Source organism: Muntiacus reevesi, chromosome 2 (genome assembly GCF_963930625.1).
Source record: "Muntiacus reevesi chromosome 2, mMunRee1.1, whole genome shotgun sequence".
Classification (NCBI taxonomy): domain Eukaryota; kingdom Metazoa; phylum Chordata; class Mammalia; order Artiodactyla; family Cervidae; genus Muntiacus; species Muntiacus reevesi.
In genome coordinates, this window is record NC_089250.1 from 263,010,579 (window position 1) to 263,021,619 (window position 11,041).

The 11,041-nt window shown below is 56.8% G+C and overlaps 1 protein-coding gene across 3 annotated transcripts; it reads right to left on the reverse strand.

The window, feature by feature from the left end:
• Window positions 1–460: 460 nt before the first annotated feature.
• On the reverse strand, window positions 461–10,158 carry TMEM145 (transmembrane protein 145). Of its 3 annotated transcripts, none has more exons than XM_065926202.1 (15): window positions 9,982–10,158; window positions 9,122–9,196; window positions 8,934–9,011; window positions 8,764–8,850; window positions 8,582–8,683; window positions 8,398–8,482; window positions 8,220–8,291; window positions 8,034–8,102; window positions 7,520–7,600; window positions 7,354–7,432; window positions 7,111–7,204; window positions 6,214–6,386; window positions 4,495–4,615; window positions 1,739–1,945; window positions 461–791 (listed from the first exon to the last, which is right to left on the reverse strand). In XM_065926202.1, exons 1-15 carry the CDS (start codon window positions 10,099–10,101, stop codon window positions 711–713), a joined length of 1,524 nt encoding a protein of 507 aa, XP_065782274.1. In that variant the 5' UTR covers window positions 10,102–10,158; the 3' UTR covers window positions 461–710. The 3 variants fall into 3 exon arrangements, with proteins under 3 accessions (XP_065782274.1, XP_065782273.1, XP_065782272.1); XM_065926201.1 differs by having other exon boundaries at window positions 461–1,263; XM_065926200.1 differs by lacking the exon at window positions 461–791 and having other exon boundaries at window positions 1,121–1,945.
• Window positions 10,159–11,041: the final 883 nt, after the last annotated feature.

Genomic DNA, 11,041 nt, shown 5'->3' on the forward strand with positions numbered 1-11,041 from the left:
CGGCCCTGGGAGGACTGCAGAGCACCCAACCCCACCCCTCCACAAAGGGAGATTTCCGGAAACTTCCCCGCCCATTTGTTCCTAGACGCAGGCGCAGCAGTGACCGCCTTGGCCGGGGAAGTGAGAATTACACATGCGCGGTACTAAAATCTTAACCCGAACTCCCGGTGCAGGTGGCTGAGCAAAGCAACGGCCACTGGAGGGCGCTTCTACCTATAACTGGGGCAGAGAAGGTAAAAATAAAGCTGTACAGTAAGAGGACTCTGCTAGATGATGATTCATACCTTCAGGGCTCTCAGATTATGGGTCAACAAAAGGTCAGGTTATGCAGGTCCCTCACAAGATACCATTTCACAGTTGGGCACACTGAGGTCCCGAGCCTGGAATGGCTCGTGTTCAGCCCGGTCTCTTGAGCACTATCAAGATGTAAAAGAGCCCATCTTAAAGATAAAAACTCAACGAATCCTCTTTATTTTGGCAAGAAGGGGAAAAAGTCTTTCTGCCAAGGACCTGAGGGAGGGCCTCCGGGATGGAGATGGGGGGGCAGAGTACGGGTCCGAGGTCACAGAGATCCAGGGGAAGGTTTCAGAGTCGAGAGTAGCTTCACAATATCTCTCCTGGGAGCAGGGAGTGGCTCGGGGTCGCGGATTCCTGGAGAGCCTCAGGCAGGGTCCCGGTGATCGTCACTGGTGTTCCGGGGTCCGGCGGGGTCAGAGGTCTCGGAGGGGGCCAGGGGGCCGGAGGTCACGGAACAGCGGGAGCCCAGAATCCGGTGCCGCTCGGGGCAGGGGCTGAGGGAGGGGACGGGGAGAGCGGCTCCCGCGGGACCGTTTGGCACGAGTCAAAGGGGGACTGGGTTGGAGCGGGACACTACGCACCCCTACCTGGGCGCGCGGGGTGGGGAGGTTTGGCAAGGCCGGGGATGACAGAGCCCTGGGGCCGGGTTAGAGAGGGGATCTGGAGCCCGGCTGGGGCCCGGCGCGCGGCCCATGGGGCAGGGGCGGGCAGGGGTGCTCAGACCGGGGGTGCGGTGCCCCCGGCCGTGTGCATGCTGAAGTACTCGGTGAAGCCGGTGTGCGGCGCCGCTGTCTGGGGCACGAGCGGCTGGTAGGGCGGCGTCGGGCCATCCCAGCTTGGGTCGGCCGCCTTGGGGAACCGAGAGGAAGGGGGCGGGGAGGCCGCGCCCGGCTCGGCCACGGTCACCACGCGGCCCCTCGGGGCCGCCGCCGCCGCCACCGCTGTCTCCTCCACCTGCTTCCCGGCCTGGGAGGGGGGTCAGGATCAGAGGCCGTCCTGAACCCAAGGAGGGGCAAATGCGGCCGCGAAGGCCCGTCCCCCTCCCCGCGATGATTCCCCCCTCCCGAGGTGTGGGCTCAGGGATCAGTTAGGGGCGCCTGGGCAGTGGGGCCAGGTACTCAAGCGGGGGCGTCGGGGTGCGCCGGGCGAACTCCGGCGGTGGCCGGGGAGGTGGGGGAGAACCGCGGAAGGCCAGCGGCGGCGGGGGCACCGCGCGCGGTGTCTGAGGGGGCGTACGCAACAGCGCCAGGACCCAGTCTGGCAAGGTGGGCGCGGGCGCCGGGGGACGGTCGCGGCGCGGCGTGGGGGCGCGGGGGTTGCGAAAGGCAGGGGGTGGGCTCAGGCGCCTGGGCGTGGAGGGCGGTGGAGGGGCAGGGAGCGGGGTCAGGTACTCCAGGGGCGGCGCCAGCAGCTCCTCGGGCGCCGGGGGCGCGGGGCTTACGCAGGAGGCGGGCGGGGGTATGGAGAAGAGCTCCGTGAAGTTGGGCACCGAGTCGCTGATGAACGTCACGTTCCCATAGACGTGCTGCGGGAAGGCCTTGTCTGCGGATTGGCTACCTCCAGGGCCCGGGGCTCCGGCCGAGGCGATCTGCGACGTGCGTACGTGGTATGGGAAGTTCTTGTTGGCCGCCGAAGGGCGTGTCATGATCTGGGACGAAGGGCAGGCGCAGGTTGGAGAAGGGCTGTCCAAGCCCCAGGCTGCCTTCATAAACAGGAGCCCTAAGGGCTTCCCCGTTCACTTGATATCCCGGCTTCTCTGAACCCTTGAACTGGATTTGGCACCTCCTCTGGGCTCTCACAATGCCCCGGGCTCTAACTTTCAGTCCGTCACCACTCTTTACTACTCTGCAGGCTCTTCCTCAGTCAAAGCCCTGCGCTCCCAGTTATCACTGAATGGTTAAGCTGCAGCATCCTATGATATCTAGCAGCATGTGGGTGTGCTAAATCGCTTCAGTCGTGTCCAACTCTTTTCGACCCCATGGACTTAGCCGGCCAGGCCCCTCTCTCCATGGGATTCTCCAGGCAAGACTACTGGAGTGTGTTGCTGTGACCTCCTCCAGGCAATCTTCCCCACTCAGAGAATTGAACCTGGATCTCTTAGGTCTCCTGCACTGGCAGGCAGGTTCTTTACCACTAGTACCACCTAGGAAGCCCATCTAGTACAATAGTTACTAGCTATATGTGGCTAATTTAAAATAACCAAAATTAAACTAAAACTTTTATTTCTCAGTCACACTGGCCACATTAAGTGTTCAGTAGCCACACGGGGTTAGTAGCTATTGTATGAGACAGTACAGGTGGTAGAATATTTTCATAAACAGAAAATTTAATTGAAGAGCAACTGACAGACTCTAGAACATCATTAACTCCTTGAGGGCAGGTACTTGATGGCTCTTTTCCCTGCTGAATCCCCAACATCTTCTCGAACAGTGCCTGACACATAGCTTACAGCTCTCAATACATAATGGTTGAATGTAGAGATGTCTCCGGAATTAGCTGGCAGGCCACAAGGGCAGGGACTGGGGTGACCCTAGCACTGCACGCGGGAGCCCAGTTCAGGCCCTCCAAGGTTGTTGCTGAGTAAGTGAACAAGGAGCTGAAACCAGAGCAGTGGAATGCCTGCCCGTGGCAGAGCTGTGCTGAGCTAATGTGAGCATTTTTAGGAAGGAAACGGGTCGAAAGTGAAATATAGCAGAAAGGGCACCGTGTCCGGTGTTCTGAGCCCACACCCCACCTCCTGGCCCCACAGTTCACTGAGTATGGGTTTTGGAGCACGCTGATGAAACTCCCAGAACCAAAAAAATAAATAAATAAACTCCCAGAACCTCACTGTACAAAAGGAGTTGCAGTGCCTACATGAAAAGATGAAGAGAGGGTGGAAATGAAAACCGCTGGCACAGACCCTAGCACATGGTGTGTGCGTGTGCACTAAATCGCTTCAGTCGTGTCTGACTCTGTGCGACTCTATGAACTGAAGCCTGCCAGTCTCTATCCATGGGATTCTCCAGGCAAGAGTACTGGAGTGGGTTGCCATGTCCTCCCCCAGGGGATCTTCCCAACCCAGGGATCAAACCTGCATCTCTTAGGTTTCCTGCATTGGCAGGCAGGCTCTTTACTGCCAGCACCACCTGGGAAGCCCTGGCACATGGTGGGTTCTCAGCATTTCACCTCTCTCTGTCCCTCTGTGACTTCCTGCAGAACCTCAAGAGGAACCATCCCAGGAAAGTGAGTCTGTAACTAAGTCAGGTTCCAGGGTAGACCATGGGGAACCTGGCCCCCTCCCTCAGTGGCTGAGTATATTCCCAACAAAGAATACATGGTGGACCCTCAAGTCAGGAGTTGGGACCCTCAGCAATGCCTATTTCCCTGTCTGGTTCCCACTTATGCCAGATCTTCAGTCTACTAGAGAACCCCACCACTCCCACCAATGGCCACGGAGCCTGGCAGGTCACCTCCCCTCTCTGAGCTTTAGCTTCCCCTCTCTGTATAGTGGTTTCAATGACTATTATCCATCCTGCGCTGGGGTTGCTCTGCCAAGTAAACAAGACAGCAGATATAAAGGCTTATAGGTGTTCCCAGCATGAAACAGAGGCTGGTTTGACAAAGGTGCCCACTGAATGGTTGATGGATGGATGGAAGAATGAATGAACAGACGGACTGAACTGTCTCCCAGAAAGCCAGATAGGATGTAAACCAGCGGAAAGAAGAGATTTGGTGCTGGTAACCCCTGCTGCCATTCAGATCTAGGCCCCCTGGAGCCCCAGCTTGACCCAACCCAGTGGCTTCTTCCCGTGATGGAGTGGCAGAGATGGAAGAATGTGAGGGGGCCGTGGGGGAGTAGAGACCAAGGGGCTTAGGGAAGGCACTGGGGATACAGAAGGGAAAAGTGAGAGTCTGGGAACCCGGGGTCAGGATGGAAATGGGGATGGGGCAAATAGAGTAGGGCTGGGGGAAGAGCCCAGGACACAAAAGTAGGAGAGAGGAATAGAAGAGGGTGGCCTCTGGGGGATACAGTGGAACAGCCTGCAAGGACCCAGCAGGCTCTCAGTAAGCTTGTGTTGAATGCCTAAAGGATGAATTGAAGGAAATGGATCAAGCGCTCAGAACAGAAACTCAGGCAGCTCAGGGATGGACAGCCTCAAGCATCCTCCACCCACTGGTTTCCCACCCCCTCCCACCCCGGAGGCCCAGCCTCACCAGGAACACGCCGTGGGCATACAGATGGATCCCCAACTGGATTCCATTGACAATCTTCTCCCGGGCCCACTTGGGGATCCCGAAGTTGGCGATCAGGGCCATGACCGGAACTGCAAAGAACCTGAAGGGGAGGCAGTGGGTCTGTAGAGACACCATCCCTGCCTTCCACCCCACCCCATGGCCCCCAATCCCCTGCAATGCACACACACACACACACACACACACACACACACACACAGGCCCCAAGTGGGTCCCAAACTGGAGGGAAGCCAGCGTGACCTTCAGAAGTCAGAGCTTAAAAGGAGACAGGAATCCCACTGGCCTGGGAAATGTGAGGGGGGTGGGAAAGCAGTAGGTTGAATTTAACTCAGTTCTACCCCCACCACAAATTCTGGCACCTGAGAGGAAATCAACAGATGTTTGATGACTGAATTAACATATGATAATAACAATTAAGGACTTATTGCATGCCAGACCAGTTACTAAGCATTTCATGAATACACACTCATATAACTCTCACACTGACTCTATGAGGCAAGTACGATTTCTGTCCCTATTAAACAGGTGCGGAAACTGAGGCAGAGAGAATTTAATTGATGTGTGTAATGTCACACAGTTTACAAGCTTTAGAAAGTGAAGTAAAACTGTTAGTTGCTCAGTCATGTCCGACTCTTTGCAACCCCATGGACTGTAGCCTGCCAGGCAAGAATACTGGAGTGGAAAAAAAAAATAGAATATTGGAGTGGGTTTCCATTCCCTTCTCCGGGGGAATCTTCCCAAACCAGGGATCAAACCCAGGTCTCCTGCTGCATTGCAGGCAGATTCTTTACCATCTGACCCACCAGGGAAGCCCCACAAGCTTTAGAACTGGGATCTAAATCCAGGTAATCTGGCTTGGAATCCACCTACTTGGGACTTCCCTGGTGGTCTGGTGGCTAAGACTCCACACTCCCAATCCTGAGTTTGATCCCTGGTCAGGGAACTAGGTCCCACATGCTGCAATTAAGAGTTCACATGCTGCAACAATGATCCCACATGCCTAAACTAAGACCCAGTGCAACCAAATAAGTAAACAAATATTTAAAATGCATATATGAGAAAATAAGTCATTTAAAAGAATCCACATACTTTACTGCTTTGTGTGTGTGCTAAGTTGTTTCAATCGCGTCTGACTCCGCGACCTTCTGGACTGTGTAGCCCATCAGGCTCCTCCGTCCATGGGATTCTCCAGGCAAGAATCCTGGAGTGGGCTGCCATTTCCTCCTCCAGGGGATCTTCCCGACCCAGGGATCACACCCGTGTCTCTTACATCTCCTGCGCTGGCAGGAGGGTTCTTTACCACTTGCGCCACCTGGGAAGCCCTTAACTTTACTGCTACGCTATATTAAATGAAAAGAATCACAACTACTTTTTGTTGGACATTTACTTTGTGCCACACTCAAAACCCTCATCTGTTGTTCTACGCACTCTCAAGACACCCATTTGCAGGAGATACTCTGGACAATCCCTCTTTCTGAGTAGGCAACCTGAGGCTTTTATATTTTTTTCATTTTGGGAAAGGAATCGTTTCCAGGTTACACAGTGAGTAACTGGCAGACTCTGGTGACAGCTGCCTAACTTAAAGTCCATCTGCCTCCCAGAAGAGGGTCTGAGTTGAAGACAGCCATTTCTGGGGAGCCAGGGAAGGCATGGACAGGTTGGGGGCCCAGCACATCTCACCAGAGGGTGTAGGCAGCAAAGAAGGGCACGTAAAAGGGCTGCTTCTCCGGGAAGTGGCGTAAGGAGACGAGCACAGCATAGGAGAACCACACGTAGGCCGCCACCTGCAGCCCAATGAGCCCGTAGCCCGCTGGCGACTCATAGGTGTACAGGACCTGGCCCGGGTCAAAGAACTGGACCCAAGGGAGAGGGTCAGTCACAGCCCTGGCCTTTGGCCCTCCTCACAGGGACCCCAGAACCCACCCTCAAACACCCTTAAGGGCACAGAGGTACTTGATCAGGACAGAAGCAGTAGGAGAATGAGAGATGGAGATGAAAGGATAGATGCAGAGAAAGTGAAAAGATAGAAACTATCTCTGCTACCATAGCTCAGCACAGAGCTGAACACCACAAAGTGTAAGTTTTTCTGTTTGCACCAAGTTGATGAAGCAGGTCTTATTTTCACCCCATTTTACAGAAGGGGAAAACTGAGGCTAAGCAGGAAGCCTTTCGGCTAAAGTCAAGGTGATATATAAAGCCTTAGAGAAGTTCCCTAGGGTAGGTAAGACCCTCCTCATTTTACAGAAGCAGCAGCAGATCTGGGGGTGGGGTGGGCATCAGTCAAGGTCAACCAGCTGGGAAATGGGAAAGCCAGAGTAGACTCCAGATCTGTGTGACTCCTGAACTTAGTCATGACACTGAGCATGAAATGTGACAGACAGCGAGAGACAGAAGGAGGAGGAAGAGAGCCACGTAGAAAGACGGGAATGTACTTAGGGAGACAGATGGGAAGGCGGAAAACCACAGAGTGGGGGAGAGAGAGCCAGGAAGAAGACTAGCAGACAGGTGGAAGAGGCCACTAAAAGCTTTGGGGCATGGGGAGGACGGAGCAAAGCCTGAGCTTTTAGGGGGACGCACCTCGGCCTCGTAGATGAGCAGCGCCACGTGGGTGAGGGTGTACAGGGTCATGTAGACAGACAACTTCACCGAGCCCGAGTGGCTGATGCGGCCCCTGGCGGCAGGCCATGAGGGGAGACAGCAGGGGTGGGGGCCGTCAGAGAGGAGGGGGTAGCCACCCCCTCCCCCAACCCAATCTCTGGCCTGCCCCCCTGCCCAGCCACCCCATCCCCGCCGTGCTCCCTCCCGCCCCAGCGTGGGCACCGTGTCACCGTGAATCCCTTCCCCAGAAGGATCAGCATCAGCAGGAAGATGAGGAAGCTGGAGGAGAAGAGCAGCTTGGCTGGTAGAAGGAGGAGAGGGCAGCTCAGATGCAGGGTTCGGGCCGGGGTAGGAGTCCCACACTCTCCCGGGCCCACTTTTTCCTCACCCAGGATCTTCAGACTCTCGTTGCCAATGCCATCCGTGGCATACTGGCCCCAGTAGATGCAGAAAAATAGGAGGCTCAGGACTGAGGAGAGGACAGGCAGCGAGAGGAAAGGATAGACACCGGCTTTAGAGCATCACTCTTCCCCAGCACTGTGATCCAGATGACCAGAGCCCTTCGCTCATCTCCATCAGGATTTAGAGTTTCTACTCCTGCTAACCTCCTGGGATACTCTGAAGTCCAGGCCCCCAGCCCCTCCTCCCTCAGACCCAGGGATCCAACCCCCAGCCCCTCCTCCCTCAGACCCAGGAGTCCAGGCCCCCAGCCCCTCCTCCCTCAGACCCAGGAATCCAGACCCCCAGACCCTCCTCTCTGAGACCCAGGAGTCCAGTCCTCAGCTCCTCCTCCCCCAGACCTAAGAATCCAAGCCCCAGCCCTTCCTTTCTTAGGCCTAGGTATCTGAGCCCTAAGCTCCTCCTCTCATAGAACTTAACAGTTAAGATACTCTAAACCTCACCCTCCACTCCTGCTGCAGCCATGAACATTTTATAAGTCGTGTGAAGCAGCTGACGACCTTTCAGCAAATCTAGGAGGAAGGTAAAGGAAGGCTGTACACAGACAGGTTGGCTGTCCTCCACCCTGTCCCCCCTCCCCCATCTTCCCTCTCCCCCCTCGCTCCGCCCCCACCATGGGCCAGACTCACATCCAAAGTAACAGGAGAGGAGGAAGATGAGGATGAAGATGAGGAGGAAAGTCACATCGGTCTCCAGGATCCCTGCCAATTTGGCAGAAGGAGGAAATCCTGCATTTAGGAGGGGTCTTCCCTCAACAGGCTCCCAGTTCTAGGTTCCCACCGAGATACTGGGTCCCCGCGGGCTCACCAAACTCATCAGCAGAGAAATGCCGTGTCCAGAAGGACTTGCCGTTGGTGAGGACCATCTCATACTCCAGCTGCAGCCCATCTCCCTATGGGGAGTGTGGAGGCCTGAGGAAGGGGGCGGGCGCAGCCCTGGGCAGGGAGGGGGTTGGCAGGAAGGCAAGGAGGAGAAGGCCCCAGTCACTTACGCCACACTTGCTGAGCGCAATGTACCACCACCTTTCACGCACCGAGCGGAAGCTGCGGCCACTGGAGCAGCTCAGGTAGCGAGTTCCCTCCTCTGACACCACCTGAGGAGAAACGCAAAGGCTGAAGCCTGCCTGGACCTTGACCTTCAGCACCTGCCCATTCCCCCAGGCCAGGCCCATACCTGACAGCCTGACCAGGCATACTGGGTAGTGAGGTTGATGACCTGGTTGTTCTCTGGCCTGATCACTGACTCCTTGGCCAGGCAGTCCTAGGCGAGGGCAGGGATGCGGTCACTCCTTGGCCAGCTTCAACCTTCTCCCCCCTACCCTCCACCTTCCTCACAGACTTCACCTTGTCCCCTGCCTTGTACACGGCTGGCCACTGGGATGGGTCATCGAAATAGAGGAGGATGTTTTGACAGCACTTGGCCTGCAGACCCAGAGATGGGGGGGGGGGGTTGGGGAGCTGGGGTAGCCCTTGCCTTGGGAGGCCAAGGGGGTGTCCAGCCTCAGCATGGTGAGTGGTTGGGGAAGGCTCACCTCAGGGTATCGGAAACGGAAGTCTAGTCGGCCGTAATCCGAGAGGAAGCAAAATCTCGTGAGGAACACCCAGTCCTGGAAAAGGGGCCCACTCAGACCTTCTTCTGAGCCCCTTGAGAACTCTCCTTGATTCCATAGTCCCCCCCCTCAACTTTTTCTCCCTACCCTGGAGTTCCTGGTTTCCTAAGAAGCATAAAGGGGACCAGGTCACCTCCAAAATTCTTCTGTTATCCTTTCACCTTGGTTCTAGGATTCCTGCTTTGGATGTCCCCCAAGTTTCTTCCCCTACTTTCAAACACTTCTCCCATTTCCCAGGTGCCAGAGAAAGCCTGGAGGGCCAGATCCCCATCCTGGACATCTTTTGTCACAGACAGACATACATACATACACACAGACACACACACACTGGACCTCTTTTGTCACAGACACACAAAGACACACACACACACACACAGTGGTCCCAGAGCCCATCAGATGCTGGGGAGTATTCCAAACGGCCCCCTCCGGGTCCTGAGCAGGAATGTGAACTAAGGCTCTCCTGCAGTGAAAAGTGCTGTCCCTTCAGCACCACCTCGGCGTCCCCCACCCCCACCCCAAACTCGGACTCTCCGAACCCCGCCCCCCTCCTTGCCCAACTCTGACCTCAATGTCCCTCCTACAATTCCTGAGGCTCCTCTCTACCCCCGGGGCCCCCGCAGCCTCAACCCAGACCCAGGCCCTCAACACCCCTGGCCCCACGCCCCCAGGCTCTCAGGAACCTGCCGGGAGGGGCGGCAGGGGGCGGGGCGGCACCTCCCCCTCCTCTCCCTCCGGTCCCTCGGGGGCCCGGCGGGTGGCAGGGGAGGGCCGGGCGCGCTCACCTCCTTGGAGCTGAGGTTGCCCCGCACGTACTTGGCCCGGGCGCGGGGGGGCAGCGGCAGCAGCAGGAGCAGCAGCGGCGGCAGCAGGCGGCGCAGAGCGGGCGCGCGCGGGGGCTCCATTCCACCCGCTCCGGCCCCGGCCCCGGCCCGGGTTCCGCTCCCGCTCCCACTCCGGCCCGGCGACGGCGGCGAGAGCGCGCGGGCCGGCTGGCGCGCGGCCCCGATTAAAGGGGCCGCTGGGCACCGCGCTCCTTGCCTTCTCCTCCGGGATGACCCGGCCAGGTCCCTTCCCAATCGCCGTGGGAGGGGCCGCCCCTTTCCCATCCGCACCACCCCTCTCCAGCCCCAGTACTCCCCTTGGGGTGTCTCCTTGATACCTCAGGCTCCCGGTGTCCTAAAATGAACTCCAATGCATTCCCCCAGTTGGAGCATCCTCCTCCAGGCTGCCATCTCAGGATGACCCACAACCCCCTGGCCCCAGCTCTGTTCTGACCTCCCCTCAGTTTGGCTCCCAAATTACTCTTTGATTACCCATCCCCGCCCCCATGACAGCCATCACCAGCTGTGGCCACTCCAGATCCCATGCACCCTGTGAAGTTCCTACAGAAACACAGAGGCAGAGTGGGTAAACCACCTGTTCTGGGTCACACAACTCTAGGGTGGTAGAGAGCCCTCAGCCACAACCGCTACACCCTGCTGCCTGACCCTGTTCTGTCACTGCTTACCAGGGTGTGAAAATCAGTTGCCCTGAGGCAGAAGGGGTGGTGTTACAAGAAACCCACAAACAGACTCTGAAATCAATTGCTTGGGTTCAAATCCCAGCATTGCCATAACCTTCCTAAAAGACCTCAGCTGAGTCACACCTGTGTGATCTCCCAGCCAGTCCCCTACACCCTGCTACTGACTTTACAGTTTCCCTGTGGGCAATAGGGAGCCCTGGAAAAGCTTTAGAGTACAGTCCAAGCCCCTCCGCTTCATTTTCCCAATCAGATTCCAACACATGTTTAGCTTCATCCCTCCGCCTCCACTGCAGAAAATTTGCTGCTCCTCAAACTATCAT

Bases quoted from the DNA above. Each gene is read 5' to 3' on its own strand.
- TMEM145 (XM_065926200.1), bottom strand. From the start codon at position 10,101: ATGGAGCCCCCGCGCGCGCCCGCTCTGCGCCGCCTGCTGCCGCCGCTG. The intron at 8,684-8,763 runs GTATGGGCCTGG...GTTTCTCCTCAG, and splicing joins ATGCCTGGTCAGGCTGTCAG to GTGGTGTCAGAGGAGGGAAC. The intron at 7,205-7,353 runs GTGCCCACGCTG...GCCTGCCGCCAG, and splicing joins AAGGGATTCACGGTGACACG to GGGCCGCATCAGCCACTCGG.